Source organism: Larimichthys crocea, chromosome XIII (genome assembly GCF_000972845.2).
Source record: "Larimichthys crocea isolate SSNF chromosome XIII, L_crocea_2.0, whole genome shotgun sequence".
In the NCBI taxonomy this organism is placed as follows: domain Eukaryota; kingdom Metazoa; phylum Chordata; class Actinopteri; family Sciaenidae; genus Larimichthys; species Larimichthys crocea.
The window spans coordinates 19,261,746-19,283,132 of NC_040023.1; the positions used below are offsets into that span (position 1 = coordinate 19,261,746).

Genomic DNA, 21,387 nt, shown 5'->3' on the forward strand with positions numbered 1-21,387 from the left:
TTTTTTTTTTTTTTTTTTGTCAAATGTTTTTTTTTTTATGTTTGACATTTATTTTGAAATACTTTTAGTCAGTTTTGTTTACAATGTGTAACAGATTGAAACTGGACATTTTAATCTTGGTATTTTCTATGAATCTTCATGTATAATAGACACATTTGTAATTTTCAGTTTAACAGTTCCCTGTGTATCATGGACTGCATTTTTGATATTGAAAAGCATCTTGTACAGATGTTCGAAAGATGTTTTAATTAAATATTCTTTTCACAATTGAAGATGTAACTTTCTTTAAAAAAATTGAGTTGATGGATTCAGTGAAGTAAAGTCAACTATAAAATCTGTGCGAGTCTTGTTTGTATTTCTGTCCACTTCTGGGGAAGCTAACAGTAACAAAGCTAAAAAAGCCTCACTTTATTTAACCAAATGGTTGATTTAAGTTCACCAACCAAAGTAAGAGCTAAATCTACCTACCTGAAACCTGGTTTTGTGAGTCAAGAGAACTGAACGTACATCAGTCCTGAAAAAAATGGAAGTAAGAGAAGCTTATTAGTATGAGGAATTTTAAAAAGTTTTTTAAAAGGTAAATCCTGCATAAGATTGTTCAGCATGTGCTAAAGCAAAAATCTAGTCACAATCCTGAATTTGAGAGCAGTTCTTGTTATTAAAAGTGCTAAGAACAATACAGACATAACAGTAAACATTTAATTAAGAGTTTTGAACATGTATTTTTCCTCCCACAGTCTAAACACATGTAGGTTGGCTGAACTGCTTTAAGCTACAGCCCTGGTGACCCTAAACAGCATAATCATGTACATAAAATAGATGGGTGTTTGAAATAGTGTATATTATACACAGATTGGTTTTCTTTCTTACTTGGCCTTCATTATTTCCAGAACTTTGTATTGAATGTAGTGAACTTTTTATTTTATCTTATTAAACTGTATGCAACTTGAATGTAGATTTAATGGTATAAATGCCCACAGCCAGGATCTAAGATTAACTATTATATTTAACATATTTTTTAAGTACATTTAAAAATAAAAATAAACACTGATACAAACTTAAGCTTGATTCTAACCACATCAAATTGTGATAAATTAAAATTTTACTAAAACATTATTTCTTTCAAGTTCCTTAATGCACTGGCTCAGAGGATGCCATAGCAGGTCAGTTTTTGGCCATCAGTTGTCATAGTAACAGATACAGTAATCCTGTTTTCTTTAAAAGGGGCATTTCTATGAACCCTGTTCTTGGACAATCTAAAATCTAAAATGTGTATTTGTGTTTTAAGGGTCCACTTTAGAGAGCACGGAGAATTCCTCTCTTTTAAGGAAACAGAAACTGTCAGTCCAGTCGGTGAACAGTTTCTGAGTTTTTGCCAAATGTTCCTTTATGATGAGAAAATGTGTTGGTTGGGGATGTGAGGACAGATCATTCTACCTTTTTTGTCACTTTCATTAGGAAATAGGAGAAATTGGGGTTCCTATAGGTTATTTTATACCATCAAGTCCAATATAGGGTCATAGCAGAATAATAATAGTAGGTAATCTATTTTATTTATTATCTTTATGTGTTCCCGAACCTGTTTCTTCAAAAACAGTAATACATCACATATTGTGCACTGACTGAGGTTGTTGTACCAAGCACCAGGTGCACACACTGGATAATCAGCACACACATATAACAAATAAATAAGCTGACCCTTTTAATAGTAGGTACAGAGCGCCTCACATGACCTGCAATTTCAACTGTGACCACAGCGCCATATCGTCGCCTAGCCATGGCAAAATAATAAGACACATCTCTGGCCGCATGGCGCACAGCCCAGCACTTTGACCAGGGGTGGGGCTTGACTGCGCATGCGCCCTGCATATACCTACCGAGTTTCCGTTGCGCGCCCGCTGCAGCTGCGGCTCCCTCAGCCTGGTGCTTGGTGCTTGGTGCTCTTCCTCCTGGCACAGCATCACATTTGTTCAGCAGAGGAGACGTGCACAGCCGTGTCCCCCCTCCCTGAGAGTTCATGGCTTCTGCTTGGGCGAATGTCTGCCGAGCACCACCTTCTCCTCCCGTCCGGCCATTGTGGCTCTACGTTGAGGGACAACAGTAACGGTGCTGCCGTCGGTGAGTAACCGTGCGTTACAGTTGGAGACGGTCGGTTATTGTGAAGAAGCTGCTCCATAGGTCACGGCGGCTAGCTCGCTAATGTTCTCCGGCCTTTTTCAAGCGGAGCGTGGCCACCTCCCCCCGGGAAGCGTTCACTAGCAACCCGTGTGAGATATCTCAGCTAGCGACCAAACGTGATGTGTGCTGGGATTATAATCATAGATCACACAGCGCTAATCTGTGGGATCAGAAGCCAAGCGAGCAAATTAATACCGCTTCTTATAGTTTGAGACGATGCTGAGCATGCGACGGTAAAAGACATATATCATTTAAACAACATCACGGTGGTCGTTAGCCCTCATTAGCGAGCTAACGTAGCATCATAACGCTGATATTCAGCTGTTTGATTAGCATCTGCTCTGTTGTTGTGTTTGTGTCCACCTGTTTGATGGCTTGTGGTTGGAGCTCTAATTTGTTTAGTCACATAATGCAAATCCCTCACCCATGCATGTGGACTTTAAATGTTCATATTTGCATGTTTATACTGCTGGGTTGTAATAAACTAATCAATCAGAACATGTGCCCTAATAGTAAAGAGGGGAGGGGTGGGGAAAAAAATGACTAACTAATGCTTGAAACACAGTCTATAACATCCAAAAAAATCTCAAACTACTGCTTATTATGCAGCACCTTGTAGTGATGCAAACATTGGACACAGGAGGAGTGATCTTAACACCCAAACAAAAGGATTGTTAATTAAAGTCTTAATATCAAGGTAAAAATAAAATAATTAATCCAAATGTCCTTTATATTATTTTGATAACTTTTTGGGGACTTTGAATTAAAAAAAAAAAATGTAATTGATATTATAACTTTGGGATATGCCTTTGTGTTATGAGGGTGATACACACCTCCCAGAGCCAAAATATATCAAACATGTTGGAGGTTTAAAGATTTGTTCAGATTTCGAAAAGCATTTGTTTTTTATTATTATTGTTGTTGTTGTTGTTGTTGTTGTTGTTGTTATTGTTACTATTATTATTGTTAATATGGCTTTAAATGTGAAGTGGCATTAGCTGGACGTAGCAATAGCAGTTATATTTCTGATATGGCAAGAAGTCCGGTCTGTTGAAAGAAACAAAAGAGTAGGAGTGAAACAAATCTCTACATTACAAAGGTTACAAACGTCAAACAAAAAACATTCCTTATGCGCTGGAAGGGGGAAGGAAAATGTGGGTGGTTGTGTTTGATTGATTAATTTGGTCGAATGAAGTATATCTGTTCTCATGTTGAACAAGTGAAATTTGGGTTTGGTAGATTGCTTCTTGCCAATACATCTTATACCACTGTTTATTTCTTTTTTTTTTTTAAATGGTGCCACATTTGTAAGGGAACATGTATTTGTGGGATGAGCAGCAGAGCGGATGTATGTGGGTTGCACCCATAAAAAAAAAATTGACAAATCTTCTCAGACAATGCCAAACAGCTTTTCTTTGCTGTTGACTTTTGGTTTGGTGGATTGGATGATTGAAGTCTGAAGAAACATGACATATTGGCAATTTAACAATTTATTAATTTAACAAACAAGAGCCTCAGTACCGTGTGGAAGAACCATCCACAGCCACAACAGCCTGGCACCTCCTCCTCATGTTGGTCACCAGCCTGGTCACACATTGCTGTGGGATGGGATCCCATTCTTCAACCAGCATTTGTCACAATCAGCCAACGTGGTTGTGTTGGTCATTCAAGCTGATCCCACAAGTGTTCAATGGGGTTGAGGTCAGGACTGCGGGTAGGCCAATCCATCCTCTCCAGTCTCTGATAAACCTTGCTCTGTGGGGGTGAGCATTGTCATCTTGGAGGATAGAGTTTGGTCCCAGACTGTGGAGATATGGGATTGCCACTGGTTGCAGAATTTCATTGCAATATCTATAGCGTGGTGGCCCCACACCATCACACTGCCTTCACCGAAACAAAACAAGAGTCAATAGCAACAGCAAAGAAAAGCTGTTTTTTGATTTCGCAAATTTTTCATGGGTGCAACCCACATACTCAGCTCTGCTGCTCTTCCCACAAATGCATGTTCCTTACAAATGTGGCACCATTTAAAAGGAAAATAATCGGGCTTTCCAATGGTATAAGATTTATTACCAAGAAGAATTGTTACAACAAAGAAATAATCTACCAAACACACATTTCTTTGCATTTTCTGCCTAGTTTAGATTGCACTTTAGGCACAGCAAGCAGAAAGGTTATACTAAAAATCTTTATTTAGTCTGTTATGGTTTAGCTCTGCTTAGAGACAAGATCACCATATCACAGGTCTGTGTGATATTTCCCTGTGGGCAGGCGGGGCTCTGTCGCTTCATGTTGCAATCCAGGGCATCCCTCAGGTGCTCTGTGGAGTTGGATGCTGGGAGAAAATGCAGGCCAAAGCAGCACTGACTAAGCATGGCTTATTCTTCATGTACCTTACCAGTCCATGTTTAATGCTTTTTGAAAGGGATCTGATGATAAGGCATTGCTGCAGCTCTACCATGTAGGCTAATTCCCTGCCTAATAATGCTTTGTATGAATGTCACATTGTAATGTCTTATGACACAATTATTATATTAATCATGTAGTGTAACAATTTAAATGCACATAGTGTCAATAAAGACAAGAAACTTCAATATGAGCCAAATATAAACAAGCATATAAAGACTACACATGAGACAGTATGTAACAATAGTCTATATTAGAGACAAAAACAGTCACCAATTAAATAAAATAAACAAGAAATATGTGAAACAGCAATAACAAAATAACATCTGTTTGAGATTAATACATTTTTGTTTTAGTGACTTTTTAATAGTTTGGGTTTGTCTGTAGACTGTTTTCTGTTTTCACTTGGTGACATAATTATGTTTATGTTGTGTCTGTGATTTACAGGAAACATCCTTGCATGACCACAACACCTGGATTTCCTTGTATGTGCCTGCCATGATGCTTGGATTCCAGGGAAGTACTTCATCTTCTGCTAAAGTGTATCGTTGCGTGGCGTGTTCAGCCACCTTCACTGGATTGGCCTCCCTACTGGTACATCAGGCAACCCATGCCAGTGGACTCTCTAAGGGCTCTTCGCCAGCACAGTCTAACAACAACCCACATGAAACATTGTTTGCAAGCATGGACTCATCCAGTGACCACCCCAGTGCGCCAGCGCTGTTGCCCGAGAGCCCTTCACCTTCATTTTATATTTGTGATTGTGGAGAGGAATTTCAGGACTTCAGTCTTATGCTAGAGCATAAACGTTCACATGTCTCTCAGCTACAGCTAATGCAACCTCTTGATAATAACGGTGTTCCCTCTGGAACAGAGAATGCTTTTTCCACCCAGCATGTGTCATTTAGCCCAGCTGTAACCAAGCCAGACATGGATCTTAGTTGTCCCTCTACCTCAAGGTCCCCAACTGCCAAACCACCTGCATTAATAGACCATAAAACAGATATGAACCTGCAGGATGACATTGCCATAGTAACCGCTCCTCAAGGGCAATGTACACCCCCACAAGATGACATTGAGAAACAACTCAAGAACATGTCAACAACAGCAGGGCAAATATCAGAGACTGTAGAGGACATGCATTTCGGAGACAAAACAAATTCTTTTCACACTAGTGAAAATGGTGAGAATTTGCCCAGAAAAAACGCTTTAATGAAGCTGCTGGCATCAGCATACATGAAGCAGTTCCCAGCTCCTCAGTCTCAGAACCATAACGATAACACAGTTAACCCCAAACAAGAAGCCATCCCTGTAGACATAACACCAGAAACAAAAACTGTGGCCCCAATCAACGATCTCTCTATTGCACAGTTGAGGCGTCTGCTTGCAAAACCTGGTATAAAGACGAAAGCTCCATCCATTAGCAGAGTTCTCGAGTCCAGTAAGAAGAAGGTTGTTTCTCTGACTAAAACTTTCTCACCTGTTGTTGTTCTTGAAACCCGTCAGAAACTCAAGGATCCAGGCAATAATGGTACATATGGAAGATATCAATGTGGCCGCTGTCGTAGAGTCTTTCAAAACTTGGACAAACTGACAGAGCATCATTTCTTGCACAAAAAGGAGAGGATTAAATGTTGCCGTCATTGTAAACAGTTGATCATTGGGCGGCTGCCTTTACCTGACAATCACGTGTGCCCTCAATTAGGAAACAAGACCATGCAGCTGTCAAAGTCTTTAAAAAACAAGTTGCCCCAAAAGCTAGTGCCATTCCATAGTCTAAACAATACAAGAAAAGTTTTCTTTTGTCCATTGTGCAAGCACAGCTATGCACGAAGGTGGAACCTCAAAATGCACAAGTGCCAGGGCCCAAGGCCAGCCGTCCCTCAGCAGGTCAGTTCCTCAGGCCTAACAGATGCAGAGGTTGAAGCTGGATCTCAAATGTCCAAGAGTGTAGCTGTAGGCACTGAAGTTACTGGTCATATCAAAGTAGAGGTGACCTCACAGAGTTCAATTCAGTCTGAAGCTTCACAGTTGCCCTGGACTCATCCAGCAAAAAGCTTTTCACCATTCTGCCCCAAATCTTCCATGATGGAGCAGCACAATGATGCCACTCTGTGCGGGATTTCACTCCAGCAAGATGAAGAAATCAGTAGCTGGGAAGCGGCAGAAATTGATGATGAAGACAGTAATGAAGGACAGTGGACAATGCCCTTGGATGATGAAATGGAGGTGCTTAATTCTATAGCGAAAGCCGGTACTGAAGGAGAGGTGAATAAATCTGTGTCAGTCGAACATACAGGGACAGCACCCACTAGCTTGCGCTATTTTGTCAGAGATGGAGTAAAGCGTTACCCTTGTAACAGGTGTCAGAAAACCTACAGTCGGCCATCTACTTTGAGGCGCCATCTACGACTGTGTGGGTTTAGGCCACGTGGACCTGGGACTGTAGCACAGGGTGATAATTCAGATCATTCACTAAATGCCAGCAATATGAGGCCAATGTTTGCTTGCTTTGTCTGCGGGAGGTCCTTTAACCGCAAAGATAACATGATGGCTCACAGAAAGAGGTGTCAGTTGCAACGAACAATGACAAACGTAGATATAGCCACAGTGCAGCAGAGTACTTCAGGCAATGCAACAAACTCTCAAACACAGGAGGATGATAGCGGCTGGGGTATCATGTCACTTCCCTCCGTACTTCCAAGGAGGGTGACATGCGAGTGTGGGGTCGGGTTTACGTCTCCAAGGCTTCTGCTGGAGCATCTGCAGAAGCATGCCCAGGAATCGTACACATGTCCAACTTGTGGAGAGACTGTGAACTCCTGGGCAGACTATGAAGTTCATCTGCAGATCCATATGCATCCACAACACCTGATGAAGGGACTACAGCCACAACGATCACAGCCTCTATTGCTCCGATTTCAGCAACAACCCTCTCAGCAACAGCAGAAGCCGCCGCCTCAGTCGGTGCATCAGCCTGCACAGAAGCAAACTGCCAAAGGAGAGCAGCTTTCAAATCCAGCAAGAGAGCAGCTTTCAAATCCAGCAAAAAAGCAGAATCGGATTGTATGCACACGATGTGGCAACACTTTTGCCACTCGCTGTTCTCTTCGAAGGCACTTATCTTGGAATCGATGCAAAGGTGGAAGGGTTATAAATTCTCCCACAAACCCACCCAAAACCTACCACTGTTCCCATTGCAACTCTGACTTCCCGAACACAATCAGTCTTCTATTCCACCAGAGGAGCGGGGCCTGCAAGCCTGCCATCAAGCCTGTGCGTTGCCCTGTTTGTCTCCGCTGGTTTGGCACTGTGGACGGTTTGCAGAAACACCTGCTTACTCACAAGCAGTCTGAAACATATCGCTGTGATGTCTGTCAGGGTACATACCCAAACCTTAAATCCCTCAAAAACCACCGCAGGAGGATTCATCGCATCATGGCTGGAGACACAAAGCCAACACAAGAACAGCTGACATGCTAATGACACGTGTTTTTCTGAAAAAATGTCTTAACATTGAAGTAGTGAAATGAAAAATGGAGCAAATTTCCACCTTTTCGTATTTGCCACTTGTTTTTACCGTCCATGAATTATTTTGACATTGTATAGCCACATAAGGTTTTTTAAATTTGTTTTTTTAAAGCAACTCTTAGAGTGTGAAATAGTAGCTCACTACAGTAAAAATTAGGAACAAAAAAAGCAAAAAAGAAACCAACAAAAGCGCTTTGATATAATGTACATTTTAGTTTTCTCAAGCTTATTCCTTAAGTGCATAGCCTCATTAGCCTGTAAATGTTTTTAGGTATTTGGTAATCAAACTTTTACTACAGAGATTGTGATGTAGCTTGTTGTTCCTGGTGTCAATAAACATACCAGTATGTGAAACGTGTACATTATATCATTTTGTGCGATATGGATCTAATACACAAAGGCTTCAAAGGTACAGTGTGTATGTAAGATTTAGGAGGCTCCTTAATTTATTCAGTTACATTTGTATGAAAAGGGATAACAAGAAATAATGATGACAAACTGATTTGATAATGATTATTATGGAAGTAATGTGAGTTAAAAACTAAATAAATCACAGCAGTGTGTGGTTTTTTGAGACAGGCCTTTTTATTTATAGAAATGACACAGTAAAGCTTCAGGTCAGCTGGTTTGTGCTGGTCTATGAATCTTATGGAGTATACGATTAAGGCATAGATATGTCTTAAATGTGGATCCTTTTGGAACATACCTTGTAGTTTTTCCTTTAACAAATATACTGATGAGTAATTTGTTGTCAGTCATGGGTTAAGTGTTTAATGCCAGTTAACAGTAAATGTCCATCTTAACAGAGGCCTGATAATTGCATCAGAGTAAAAAGAACCATGGAGATGGTATAATTGCATGCATAAGATATTGGGAAATAATCAGGCTTTCCAATGGTATAAGATTTATTACCAAGAAGTATTGTTACAACAAGCAAATAATCCACCAAACACAAATTTCTTTACATTTTATGCCTAGTTTAGATTGCACTTAAGCCAGAGCAAGCAGAAAGGTTAAAAACAGTAAAGTTTAAATATGTAAATAGTTCAAGGAAATGCCTGAAATTGATACATACATGAATTATGCTATACTAAAATTAAACTTCTGGGGTCTTGAAAAGGGTAATAAACTTAGCAATACTGTACTCCCTGCTTACTCTACATACAGTGGTATTGGGGGGGAAAGTATAAAAAGTGTTGACTGATATATACTCTGAGGTAACCTTGAGTCAGCTGTAGCCTTATGGCTTAGAAAAAGTTGTAGTTCTTTACTTTTCATTTATTAGGCCTATGGACAATTACATACATAAATATAATTAAGAAATATCGATGTAACCTGTGAGTTTTAATTTCAAATTTAATATATAATGACATAAATTAATTAAATGTTACATAAGATAGACTTTATTGATCCCACACCTGGGAAATTCACTTGTCACAGCAGCTCATAACACACGGTCTGATAAGATATTATGCATAAATAAATTTTTTTATTTATTTTTAAAATACAACATGCATAAAACTAAGGAGTGTGCATATGTTTCCAGTATAAAGAACATGTGCAAAGAACAATCCAAAAATGTGTGTTCATGTAACACATTGAGTCAGATGTGGAGATTTTAAGTAACGTGGGGGTGGAATAAGCATCTGCTGACGAAGCCAGCTGCAGTTGGGAATTAACAGCACTTGTGGTGTGAGATTTTGCTTCTACTGGACCACAGCTTCTTGTGTCCTAGGGGTGTGGTTTCAAAAAGGTCTGTCTGGGGTGGGAGGGGTCAGCCATAATCTCCTGTGCTCTCTTCAGGGCCCTGGGGGTGTGTAGACCCTGTATAGGTGGCAGATTGCAGCCTATCACCCTCTCAGCAGAGCGGAGAATGCACTACAGTCTGCTCTTGTCCTTGGCAGTGGCAGCATCTACCAGATGGTGATGGAGGAGGGAAGCGAGGATGGAGGATAATGGCGGAGTAAACATGCACCATCACTGACTTCAGCGTCTTAAACAGTAATAGTCCTGTCCTGTTTGCTCTCCTACAGTCAAAGTGTGCCAGAATGCAAAATAAAAGACTATAAAGCAGAGGCCACAGTGCTCAAGGTCCACTTATGTGTTTGTTCAGACGCTTTCATCTGTATCACACACTACTCATCAGCAGACCTCGCTGCTTTCAAGGTCAGCTCAGCTTCAAAGTCTGGTCACATATCTGGCTGAGATTGTTACGTCACATTTCCAAAAGGCATGTTTGAACTCATGAGGAGTGGAGACCAAACTTCACCCACTGTAAATACCGCAGTAATTATTAAACGGTGAAGCATGAACTCCGGTCGCTAGGTGTCAGTATGACGCCGTGAGTCCGGGAGGTTTTGGCCGTGGAAGCGCGCCATGCGTAGAAGAAGAGGGTGGAGGGTCTTTCCATCGGGTTTTCTTGGTGTGGCTAAAGTGGCTAACGGCTACCTGCTCGTTCAAAACACCGGCAACTTAACCCGGGTCTGCATGTCTAACAAAAAAACACCGCCGAGAAGCTGTTTGCGTCCTGTTGTAAAGATATACTTGGAGTATTGTCAGGGCGCTACTTTGGTTTTCACGTGAAGGTAAGCCAACGTTATTGTCCACGAGCTAACGTTAGCGTGCTAGCCTTGTAGAAAGACGAGCGCGCGTTCAAAAAAAAAAAAAAAAAAAAAAACAACAACAACGTTTAAATCGTAAATGTAGTCAGTGTGTTTTTCCAAACACTTGTCTGTAAAGAGAAATAGCGGAGTAAATGTGTCACCGTATCACTCGGATTGGTGAGTGCTGTCTTTATTTCACAACCTTTTTGGGGTGTGTGTGTGTGTGCTAAGGAATAATCTAGTAAGAGTTCATTAGCTCATCCCAGAAGTTTGGAGTTGTTTTCACAGACCAGCAGATGATTTTAAACATTCAAAGGAAGCTGTAGGTCATTTTATAATATTTAACATGCGCCTCGTTTATTGTATGTAGCTAGCTGTTAGCATAGCCACCTCCTATGTAGTGTCACTCAGCATTGAACAATGGCCTGTGACTGAGCTGACAGTTCTTGTTGTGTTTGTGTTTGCATTCATCCTGTCTCCATCAGGACAAGGTGCTCCACGGGGCTCCGCTCCACATCCATGAACACGATCATGCACAGCCACATCATGGAGAGAGGGAGGCAGAAGAAGCTGAAAAGCCTCACAGAGGATAGCCTGGGCACAGAGTTGATCAGCACCGGGCGCTTTTGCTTCAGTTGTGAGCAGATATTCGCGAGTCGGAAATGCGTGGAGGAACACATGTGTTCCGCTGCGAGCTTCATCTGCTCCTGCGGGACTGAGTTCACTGAATACAAAGACATGCTGGAGCACAGCACGACACATGAACCGGGGCACCAAGTGCTCGATCATCAGACAATAAAGAAGCGGCGCATTGAGAAGCGCATAGAAGAGGAGGAGCAGCTGAAGAGACTAGAGACCGGTGAGGTTGTCTGGAAGGCGCCCAAGTTGGACAATGTGGCATCAATTTCTTTGCCCATGAAGGCTGGGCTGCAAGCATCCTTTACATCAGCTCATATGCCACAAATTGCCATGCAGTCTAGTCAGATTTCACAAGTGCCTGAGTTGTACCCCTCTGTGTCACAAGCGTATTTTCTCCCGAATCCTGTCTCCTCTCCAAAAGACATGAACAATATTTTTGCAAATGTAGGTACACCAACAGTGGATCTTTGGACACTTTACCAGCCAGTCGTGTTGATCCAAACAGTGCGCTCCTTTAGCAAGAAAAAGCCTTACGCCTGTGGTAAATGTGGGCAGTGTTTTATGACAAAGACGTCTCTCGTATACCACCACAGCTCTCATGTCACAGATAAAGTTTCTGGCTGTATAGGATGTGGGCTGCTGCTGTCCAGCAAGAAGCTAGTGCCTCGCTTCCATGTTTGTAACTCACCCTGCCCAGCTACTAAATTCAGACTCATCACTGCGAGACCGCTCAAGAGCAAGAAGTTAAATCCAGCCGGGACAGACTGGAGTCGGAATCTGAGTGCAGGGTGGCCTCAGGGCGCTTCCTCTCTCCAGGTGAAAAGCCAGACTCTCAGTATGGCCAATACAGGTGGTCAGACACCTCGCGCCACTTCCACCCTGCAGTTGAAAAGTCAGAATATCAGGCCATACAATCAAAACAATCAGGGGCTTCATGTCACTGCGTCCTTTAAGGGTCAGTCTGCACGTGCATTCGCACCTTTTAGCCCCCTTTCAGCGAAGCGCCTGAGTCTAAATCCCAGTGCATCTAGTAAAATCAGTCACAGGCTTCCTGTCACTCCCTCCAGGCAGTGGAAAGTGTCCACAAACTCTGCATCAGGCGTGTCAAGCAAACTAATGGCAGCGTCCACTGCATCGAAAGGGTTCATGTGTAAAGTCTGTCATCTTCCTTTTGAAACAGCTCAGCTGCTTCAGAGGCACAAGTGTATCAAAGCGCAGGAGTTTATGGCTCAGCACGTGCGAGCCGGCAAACATTACAAACTAAAGAGAGTGACGCCGTCGGCAAGCCCAAATCCTCTACACATGAATGGTGACAGAAAGTTTGTGGTTGCAGCTTCTGGTAACATAAAGAAAACTCAAGTCATGGCTGTCGGTCTGGACAGAGGGCAAGGGGAGGTTCCTGTGAACGGAAAAACGGAAGTGGAAATAGACGATGATTGTTACGTTGTTGAAAGTGGACCAGACAAACCCGCTGAGATGATTTACCAAGTAACCTCATCTGTCCCTATTAAGACTTGACCAATCTACAGAGGCACATCCAGTTTTGCATGTCACATTTTATGTTAATTATGGACCAAGTGCTTAAAGGCAACAGTCACCTGGTTGGAACAGCATTTACTTGTTTAGGTACATTGCACAGGAACACAATGCTTCCTGGCTTTCTCCAAACTACTTTCAAAGATAAAGAAGTGTAAGATGAATAGTTACAATAAACACGTATATTAATTAAGATGGAGTTCTTTTGTAAGTAGTCACCCCAACAATTGACTTCCCAAGAGTCTATAGTTTGTGTCCCCTGCGATGGTTATAGAACATGTAAATCAAAGTTTATTATCTAAATGTCTGTGCATGGTTTGCCCATGTTTGGTGGGATAACCAGGTGCTGTATTATAGTCGTATCGTTTTATATATGTTTTTAGTATGATCAGAATGTGTTTTGAGGCTGTGGCGGTTGTAACCACAATACTTTGTGTGTTCTTCCCAGATTTGTCAGACTAAGAATACAGTATATGTTGTATTAAACTATATTTTCAAACTCACTTTGTGTGTGTGTGTGTTCATGACATATTGCAGCATGTTTATCAACATGGTCATTCCTATAAAATATATCATTATGAGATAAATCAACTGAATAATGGATTAATAACAGTGTATATGTAATACTTTAACAGTTAAATCCAGTTTATGGTGCCAGAAAACTACAGTAAATGTAATAGAAACCTAAAATGAAGTTATAGAAATAGAAAACAATAGACAAGTATAAATTTGATGCCAAAAATGGCACGACGTCATTGTGGCCTTTCAAATCTATTACATGACCTGCTATGACTATGTTGTGCAGTGTTTGATAATGGTGGCAGAAAGAAGAAATAAACATTTACAGAAATACATGAACTGATATTCATCAACAATGCTTGCCAAAGATTAGACAAGTAAAACAGTCTTTCAAGCAATTCCTTGAGTAGTCTGTGCGCATTTTTATTATCCTGCTGCCTCATTTCTTAACTTTTCTTGATTCCCAGCCTCTCGTAATTAAATTAATTGATGTATCATGGTCCATTGTCTACACTGCGGCCATGATCACCAGCAGAGGGGGTCATTACAGAGCAGCAACAACCCGCCGAGCGTCCACTGATGATGAGGTACACTTCCATGGTTCACAGCCTGGACTGGATGTGGCGTTCAAGTACTGTTGCTGTGCTTGTAATCTCAACATACAAAAAAAAAAGAAAAAAGCAGGCGCCTCACGGTACAAGACATAAACAAAACAAAAAGCGACTCATGAATGAATACATTTGTGTGGTTGACGTGTTTAAATGTCTCACTCTATATTACTCTAAATACTCTGAACACCGAGCAGTCCCACTCGTGTAGCAACAACTCCCGATGCCCAAACTTCCAACAGCACGTAAAGTATCCGCTCTGTGCTGCTCGCAGTGATTGACACTTTCTCGGCTCGCTTTGTGCGTGGATACCGAGCGGCTCACTGCTGCAGACTGCTCCCAAAAAGAAGAAGAAAAAAAAAAAATCAAGAGCTCAGCTTCCAGACTGATGCAAAAAAAAAAAAAAGTGCCAAACAGCCACGTCGCTACAGAGTGTATGTTAGCTTTGAGCTAGCCAGCGCTAGCTAGTTGATCAGCGGTCAGTGCATGGCTACGCAGAGACCAGTGTTGACTCTCTCCCACGCAGGCAAGCAGTTTATGTTCACTATCACACCTCACGTTTGGTAACCGGTGCCGAGAGATAATATACATGTGCGTTATTGGCTTTAAATGAGTGTGTGTGAGCTGACATCGTAGTTAACGGATGGGTTGGCGTGGCCTGTAATGTTAAATAACGGAGCTAAGTTAGCTGTCTGGCCTAGCGAGGATAACGCCTACATTGTTAGGCATGCTCTTGGTTAGCTTTTAATGATAGCTGGATGCTCAGTGCAATTAAATGAGTCATTGTGTGTTTTTAATAATCTGTAAAAGCTGTTCACTCCTGACACAGATCATCAGATGAGAGGCTGGAGATGACATTAGCACTCACAAAACTAGTGCAGGTTTCTTTGCATTACTTGTTACATACATCAAACTGCAGCGCCACACTTGTGAGTGTTTCTATGTGATCTGTTATTAACACACACGTGTAAAGCGTCCACATCCTTCACTAATGAGCTGCTTCATTACAAGCCCAGCAGGATAAATAGTCCTTCCTTTGAGTGTTTTGGTATCAAATGTGTTGTATCTGTCGTTTTTACATGATGTCACTCAGGTTATTTGTACTGATGCCTTAATGTGTGGGCAACATTTTGATGCTGCATCTGTTTGGCACATTGTTGATTTTAAAAAGGAGCTTGTGTGTGTGTTTTTTAAAGGTCCAGTGTATTAACATTTGAGGCCCTTATTTTCAGAATGAAGCAGGAATTAAATATAATATTCATAACTCTATTTCCATAAAAGTATAATCACCTGAAAACACTTTAAAAATGAGCCTTTTATATCCACAGTTGGACCGGGTCCTCTATCCATAGAGGTGTTTCTACAGTAGCCCAGAACAGACAGATTAATTACTGACTCTAGACAGGGCCTTTCAAGTGTTGTTTCTCCTTTTACACTAAGAAGGTGAGGGTGATGTGAGGAGATTGCAATGTAGCGATGACAGCACTAGATGCAGCTCAATCCTACACACTGGACCTTATGAGAAAACTTGTTAATCTGCAATGTAAAAGCAGTGAAGTAAAAAGCATTATTTGTCTCTGAAAGTAAAGCTGTGATCTGTAATCCAAAGTGGAAATACTCTCTAGTGTTTTTGTGAATGTTCTGCATACTTTCCAACACTAATTGATTTCCCCAGTTCAACAGTCTTAAACTCTTACTTGGTTATCTCCCTGGTGACGTTGTGATGAGAGAAACGTTTTCTCCTGAGAAAGTTTGAAGTCCTGTAAAGCAGTGCATGTTAATCGAGCATAAAGTTGCTGTAGGATTACTGTTATGAGTTACTCCCTCCTTGTCACTGTTTAATCCACAGACTCTTGACATGGGGAGTAAAATGTCCTTCAACAGAGGAAGCAGTGACCAAAATACAGTCTCTGACTTAACTTCTGTGGCATCGCATCCTCACAATTCTGTTCATGCACCTTCGGACTGCAAGCAGGTAGCCAGTGAAAAAAAAAACAACAACAACAAAAAAAAAAAACATCACCCCAGAAGTCGTGCTGTCTATTACAGTATACAGCAAAATTTCTGGAGCCATTTCCTAATAGGATGCATGGATGCGAATTCTCTATAAAAACCAGAGAGCTTAGAAAGTTTTGTTGCAGAGCTGCTTTATTTTTCCATGTTTTTGTTGGTCTTATGGTATTTAGATGAGGGGACAGCAGTCCCTAAAGGTTGGAGATAAACTTTTACCCAGATTTGATCATTTTAACATATATATTTATTTGTCAAGATATGTCATTTTCAAATTTTGCTTCTAGATTTACATTTTCATTAGCATGTGCTCTTATACTGTACATCTGACTGTTGATTCACTGCATACAGTCTTGATATACGTTAATAACATAATATTTTTATACTATTCTAGGAGACTTGTGCAACAATAGCATTACTTCAGTTGTGACAAATGCAGCCTTTTTTTTTTTCTCTGCAGATACCCGAAGACAAGAGATGCAGTGAGGAAGACCTGGACTCCAGGTGTGGAGAGGAAATGAAAGCAACAGAACTGACTCAGCCTTCACTTGAATCCCACTCATCGGGGCACACAGAGTCCGATGGCCTTGTTAACGCTGAAACATTTGGTGGAACAAATTGTCAACACGGTGAGCATGTATCGCCACATGTAGGCATGGAAGCAAAGTCTCAGACATCTGCAAGTGTGTGCAGCTCTACAACAGACAGTCACGGACAGCCCGTGGGGGTCCGTAGAAAACGTGGGCGCCCTCGTAAAAAGAATACGTTAATGACTAACGACAAAGAAGATCTAGCATCTGCTGGTGTTGATCCAGTTCAACATGAGGAGATCAGTACAACAATACCTTTGCCAACATGTTTAGAGAACCACAAAAGTGTTGATGTGCCTAACGACGTAGATGGTCCCTTAATCATCAATAATTCAACTCATAATGAGATGTCTGGTCCTCATACTGTGTCTGATAGTAAAGTAGACGAGAGTGTCCCTGTGCTGCCAAAAAGAAGAAGAGGAAGACCAAGAAAATCAGAAATCGCAGCTTTTAAAATGATGGTTGCTAAGTCTGCTGCTGCCAGTCCTCCTGCTGCTTCTGCTAATCTTAACACTATAGGTCGTCCCACACGGAGACTGAGGAGTAGAGGAGAGCAACACCCTTCGACACAAGATGGAGAGACTGAGTCTGATAGCAAGGTAGACCTGAAAACTGAAACAACTCCTACAGAAAGTAGCAATACGTTGAACTTTCAACGTCCGAAGAGAAGAAGGGCTAAACTGGACGGTCAGCAAGTTCCAGTTAAAGTTCCCAGGCTGGATGTTTCCCAGGAGGCCTCGTCAATATTGAGAAACGAGGCAGGCTGTGAGGAGAGAGCAGAGGCTGATAAGCAGGTAACACTAAACACTGATAAACAAGAGGCTGATACAAATGGAAAGAGCAATCAGCTCTCCCCACAGTCTGAAGAGGTACAAGAGCAGCAGACTAAACTAGAGGAGCGTGCATTACCACAAATACCACTGCTATCCAAGCCAGCAACTGAGCATGAAGTTATTCCTTCAGAGAGTTTGAACAGTCTAAAATTGGTAACTCAGAGTGATGACTCTATGATAAAAGAGTCAGCTGACAGCGAGGCATCTCAGTCAAAAAACAGCTCCGAATCTCCAAAGAACGCAATTTTACAGAATATAGAGCCCTCTAACAAAGATGATGTAACATCCTCTGAACGACCACCTAAACCTGCTGAGATCCTCCCAGCTGTCAAAGTGGAGAATATAGAGATAGAGCTGGATCATTTAAATCCCGTGTCAGAGCCAACTAGTTGTACATCTTTACAGTATAATGACAACACCACAGTTAGATCTGAGGTCCCTAACAGTCAGAGAACCACTTTCAGGCGCAAGAGAGGCGGCAAGAGAAGGAGAAAAACTGTTATGTTACAGAAAACGCATCCTGTAGAGGGCCATGAAGGCAGCGATGACACTCAACAAAAAATAGACTGTGGTGACGTGAATATGGCCAACTTGGATGACAAATCATCTGTCACCTACACCGAAAAGGGGGGAAAAACTCTGTTGAAATGTGGTTACTGCGGTCATACATTTAAATTTCTGTCTCAGTTCGTCATCCATCAACGCATCCATACAGGAGAAAGACCCTTCAAATGCCCTGAATGTGGCAAAGGGTTTAGCAAAAATTCAAACTTAAACCTGCATCTCAAGACGCACAGAAAAAGCAACATATATCAAAAATGTCCGTTTTGCAAGATTAAATTCTCTTGCTCCGAGTACCCGTCTCATATGAAGATGCATGAAAATGTGCTGGACCAGGAGTCCGAGAACAAGAAATGTGAAAAACGCAGCAGAGGGACTGACCATGAAAACAGTCCTGGATCACAAAGACAAGTTTCCTCAGAGAAAAGAGAAAGAAAAGTTTGCCAGTACTGTGGTAAAACATTCCCGTTTCAGTCTGCGCTCATTAGACACGTGCGCGTCCACACCGGAGAGAAGCCTTATAAATGTGACATCTGTGGCAAAGCTTTCGGTCAGGCCTATTTCCTTCGTGTGCACGAGTTGACACACTGGTCTGTGAAGCGTTACAACTGCACACGTTGCGAAAAATCTTTCACTCATTACAGCAATGCAAAAAATCACACCTGTAGACCACCGGAAAGCAGTGAGGATTTCCAACCCAACAGACGTGTGAAGCCTTCACTAACGTACACGTGCCACATCTGCAAGAATATTTTTGACCACCTGCAGGAGTTCAACAGCCACATGAGAACCCACACGGGTGCAAAGCTTTATCGCTGCTTGTATTGTGACAAGCTGTTCGGCGTGCTGTCTGAATTTAGCTCGCATCGCAGCCAGTGCAGAGGAGAGAGAAGCGCCTCCACTTCTACAATAAAAGAAGAGGAGACAATGTCATTAATACAGTACACAGTGCCTGCACTCAGATGTTCATCAGGACAGATAGCGGCTTCTCCTCTCATGGCTGCAAATTGTGAAACGCAAAAGAAAAAGCCGCAGACCAGCCGCAAGAAACGTTCCGCTAACTTAAAGAAACCGTTCCAGTCAACAGTCATACCGGCTCACCCTCTCTCACACCTCGTGTCAAAGTTAAACAAACTAGATAACCGGTCAGACCCCAGGAAATATTTATGTCCAAGCTGTGGGCGACTGTTCAGACACATGGGCAGACTCCGAGCGCACATGCTCACTCATGCCCCAGGTCAAAGTTACACTTGTGCCTGTTGCGGTAAGACTTTAGAAAACTGGAAAAAACTGTGGCATCATCAGAGAATCCACAGACAGAGACGCGGACGTTTCACTTGTTCCCAGTGTGGGCAAGGTTTTCGGTTTGTAGAGCCATACAAGAAACACATGAGCGAGCACCCGGAGTTCCAGTGGATTCAGGTCAGGCCCAAGAAAGTGTTTTTGCCTTATCAATGTGACCAGTGCAGATGCAGCTTTAAGACTCTGGATTTGCTGTTCAATCACCAGCTTTGCCATTCCTCAACACAAGAAACGCACAAAGCCTCCGATTTCGATTTATCCATAGATGATCATACTCAACAGCCCAGCAAGAAAATGTTTAGCCCACCCACAAACAACCATGTGGTGACACTAGGTCCAGAAGATCTTGAGGAAAACACCTCTCCTGTGAGCTCTTTATCCAAATATTCAGACTCGAATCAGGGTCTTGATTTGGGTAAAACCCATCACCCCAGCAGCACACATTCAATCAAAGAGAACGAAACCAGTCATGACAGAACAGATGAAAATGCACTTGGAAAACTCATTACTCCGTTGAGAACTGTGAAAAGACACATCACCCAAAACGCTAGCATATCAAATGAAGGGTCCTCGGATGGTGTTCAGTGTGCCGTGTGTGGGAATACATATCCTGCTATTTCAGACCTTTATCACCATTATTTGCAGCATGCAAGAGGCCAGCTGTAATAACCTGGACGGAGATTCAGTTCCTTCTATACGCAAATCTTTTTTTTTTTTTTTTACATTCTATTACATGGAGGTCCTGTAGTCCTAGATTAGAAGATGTAGAAACATTGTTGACATCTTTAACACAGTTCGGGAAGCTGACACGAAAAGGATTCGGAAGATTTGTTTACAGTCACATATTCAACCTGTCATGCCTGTCACTGAATGTACAAAATAATAAAAGGACACCTTATGTTTTTGTTCAAGTTTGTGTGGTAACTTCAAGCCACAAACTTTTCTTTAGGTTCTACATTTTCTAATTTCTGTTTATCATAAAGAACAAGATGAGATAGGTAGAGAAAACTGTAACACAGGTGGATTGTGCCAAAGGAGACTGCATCAGAAAGATAGCCCAAATTATTTGGTACATTCAGTGCATTAATGCTGAGCCCTGGGACAGTAATCAGCATTTTAAACTTATGGAATTATTCTGTATGTAAATGACTGATCATGGAAAACGAGTTTGATTTGAAAATATATATACATGTGAAATAACCACTGAAACGTTTTGAGCCCTCATTCATCCTTCTCATGTTGTTATAAGTCCCCTGCACATGGAGCATGGCACAAAATCACCAGCTGATCAGATTAAGTTCATTAATCATGAATTATGAATCATGAATTTGGCTGAACTGACAAAGAACTTGTTTGTGCAGATTTTTCATTTAACACTTCTGAACTTGTCAAAGCCAATCATTTGAATCACAGCTGTATAAACAAGAATGTTTTGTGTGTGGGTTTTTTGTTGTTGTTGTTGTGTATGTTCATGCAGGTCTTTTCTTGGCTTATACACATGAAAGTGAAACTGTTACTCAAAATGTTTCAGAGGAAGTGTACTGATTTCAAATCTGTTTTGTTCTGCTCTCATGTATCAGCATTTTGTATTTAAAATGTTATAAAAGTGAATATCAGCTTTTGTCATGCACATGTTTGTCAAGGAGTTTGCTCTTTTTGTGGACTTGGCTGAAATCAAGTGAATTTTCTATAAAGAAAGACACTAACAAACACACATTCCACACCTGAAATATGAAGTTCAACAGGAGTGTTGTTGAACATCCGTTATTGTTTACTTATTTTGAAAAACTACATTTTCATGCTTCAGTGTCAGGCTTGATTTAGATGGAATCATGAAAAAGATGGACACTCTGCTCTGTTGTACATGATTGTATGCTATAGTTTTGTCTTAAAACCAATAAAGGTCACTTTTGTATAGATACATGTCTGTCATTTTAGATTCAAATGTGTGCCACGTGTGAAAAGATAAAACACCTTTAATCGTTTAAATCTAGAAACATTTATCTTGTTTTTAATAGTCTGAAGTGAAGAAGTCAAACAGATAATGAATCTTTTCTCTTTATTAAAGAGA

The 21,387-nt window shown here is 41.4% G+C and overlaps 3 protein-coding genes across 4 annotated transcripts; all 3 read left to right on the forward strand.

Moving 5' to 3' along the window:
- Window positions 1-1,808: 1,808 nt before the first annotated feature.
- On the forward strand, window positions 1,809-8,689 carry im:7147486 (zinc finger protein 865). Its single transcript, XM_010754528.3, has 2 exons — window positions 1,809-2,118; window positions 5,032-8,689. The coding sequence occupies exon 2, from the start codon at window positions 5,083-5,085 to the stop codon at window positions 8,065-8,067; it is 2,985 nt and encodes a 994-aa protein (XP_010752830.3). The 5' UTR covers window positions 1,809-2,118; window positions 5,032-5,082; the 3' UTR covers window positions 8,068-8,689.
- A 1,762-nt stretch (window positions 8,690-10,451) lies between these two features.
- On the forward strand, window positions 10,452-13,409 carry LOC104938179 (uncharacterized). The gene is made up of 2 exons (XM_010754540.3): window positions 10,452-10,700; window positions 11,204-13,409. Exon 2 carries the CDS (start codon window positions 11,238-11,240, stop codon window positions 12,873-12,875), a length of 1,638 nt encoding a protein of 545 aa, XP_010752842.2. The 5' UTR covers window positions 10,452-10,700; window positions 11,204-11,237; the 3' UTR covers window positions 12,876-13,409.
- Window positions 13,410-13,714: 305 nt separating this feature from the next.
- si:dkeyp-84f3.9 (hypothetical protein) lies at window positions 13,715-21,235 on the forward strand. 2 transcript variants are annotated; one of them, XM_019276060.2, is made up of 3 exons: window positions 13,715-14,546; window positions 15,870-15,995; window positions 16,491-21,235. In XM_019276060.2, exons 2-3 carry the CDS (start codon window positions 15,879-15,881, stop codon window positions 19,980-19,982), a joined length of 3,609 nt encoding a protein of 1,202 aa, XP_019131605.2. In that variant the 5' UTR covers window positions 13,715-14,546; window positions 15,870-15,878; the 3' UTR covers window positions 19,983-21,235. The 2 variants fall into 2 exon arrangements, with proteins under 2 accessions (XP_019131605.2, XP_027142173.1); XM_027286372.1 differs by lacking the exon at window positions 15,870-15,995 and having other exon boundaries at window positions 13,717-14,546.
- Window positions 21,236-21,387: the final 152 nt, after the last annotated feature.

Excerpts from the sequence above, each read along its gene's own strand:
- LOC104938179 (XM_010754540.3), top strand. The coding sequence starts at position 11,238 with ATGAACACGATCATGCACAGCCACATCATGGAGAGAGGGAGGCAGAAG.
- si:dkeyp-84f3.9 (XM_019276060.2), top strand. The coding sequence starts at position 15,879 with ATGGGGAGTAAAATGTCCTTCAACAGAGGAAGCAGTGACCAAAATACA. Across the intron at positions 15,996-16,490 it reads CACCTTCGGACTGCAAGCAG|ATACCCGAAGACAAGAGATG; the intron begins GTAGCCAGTGAA and ends TTTTCTCTGCAG.
- im:7147486 (XM_010754528.3), top strand. The coding sequence starts at position 5,083 with ATGATGCTTGGATTCCAGGGAAGTACTTCATCTTCTGCTAAAGTGTAT.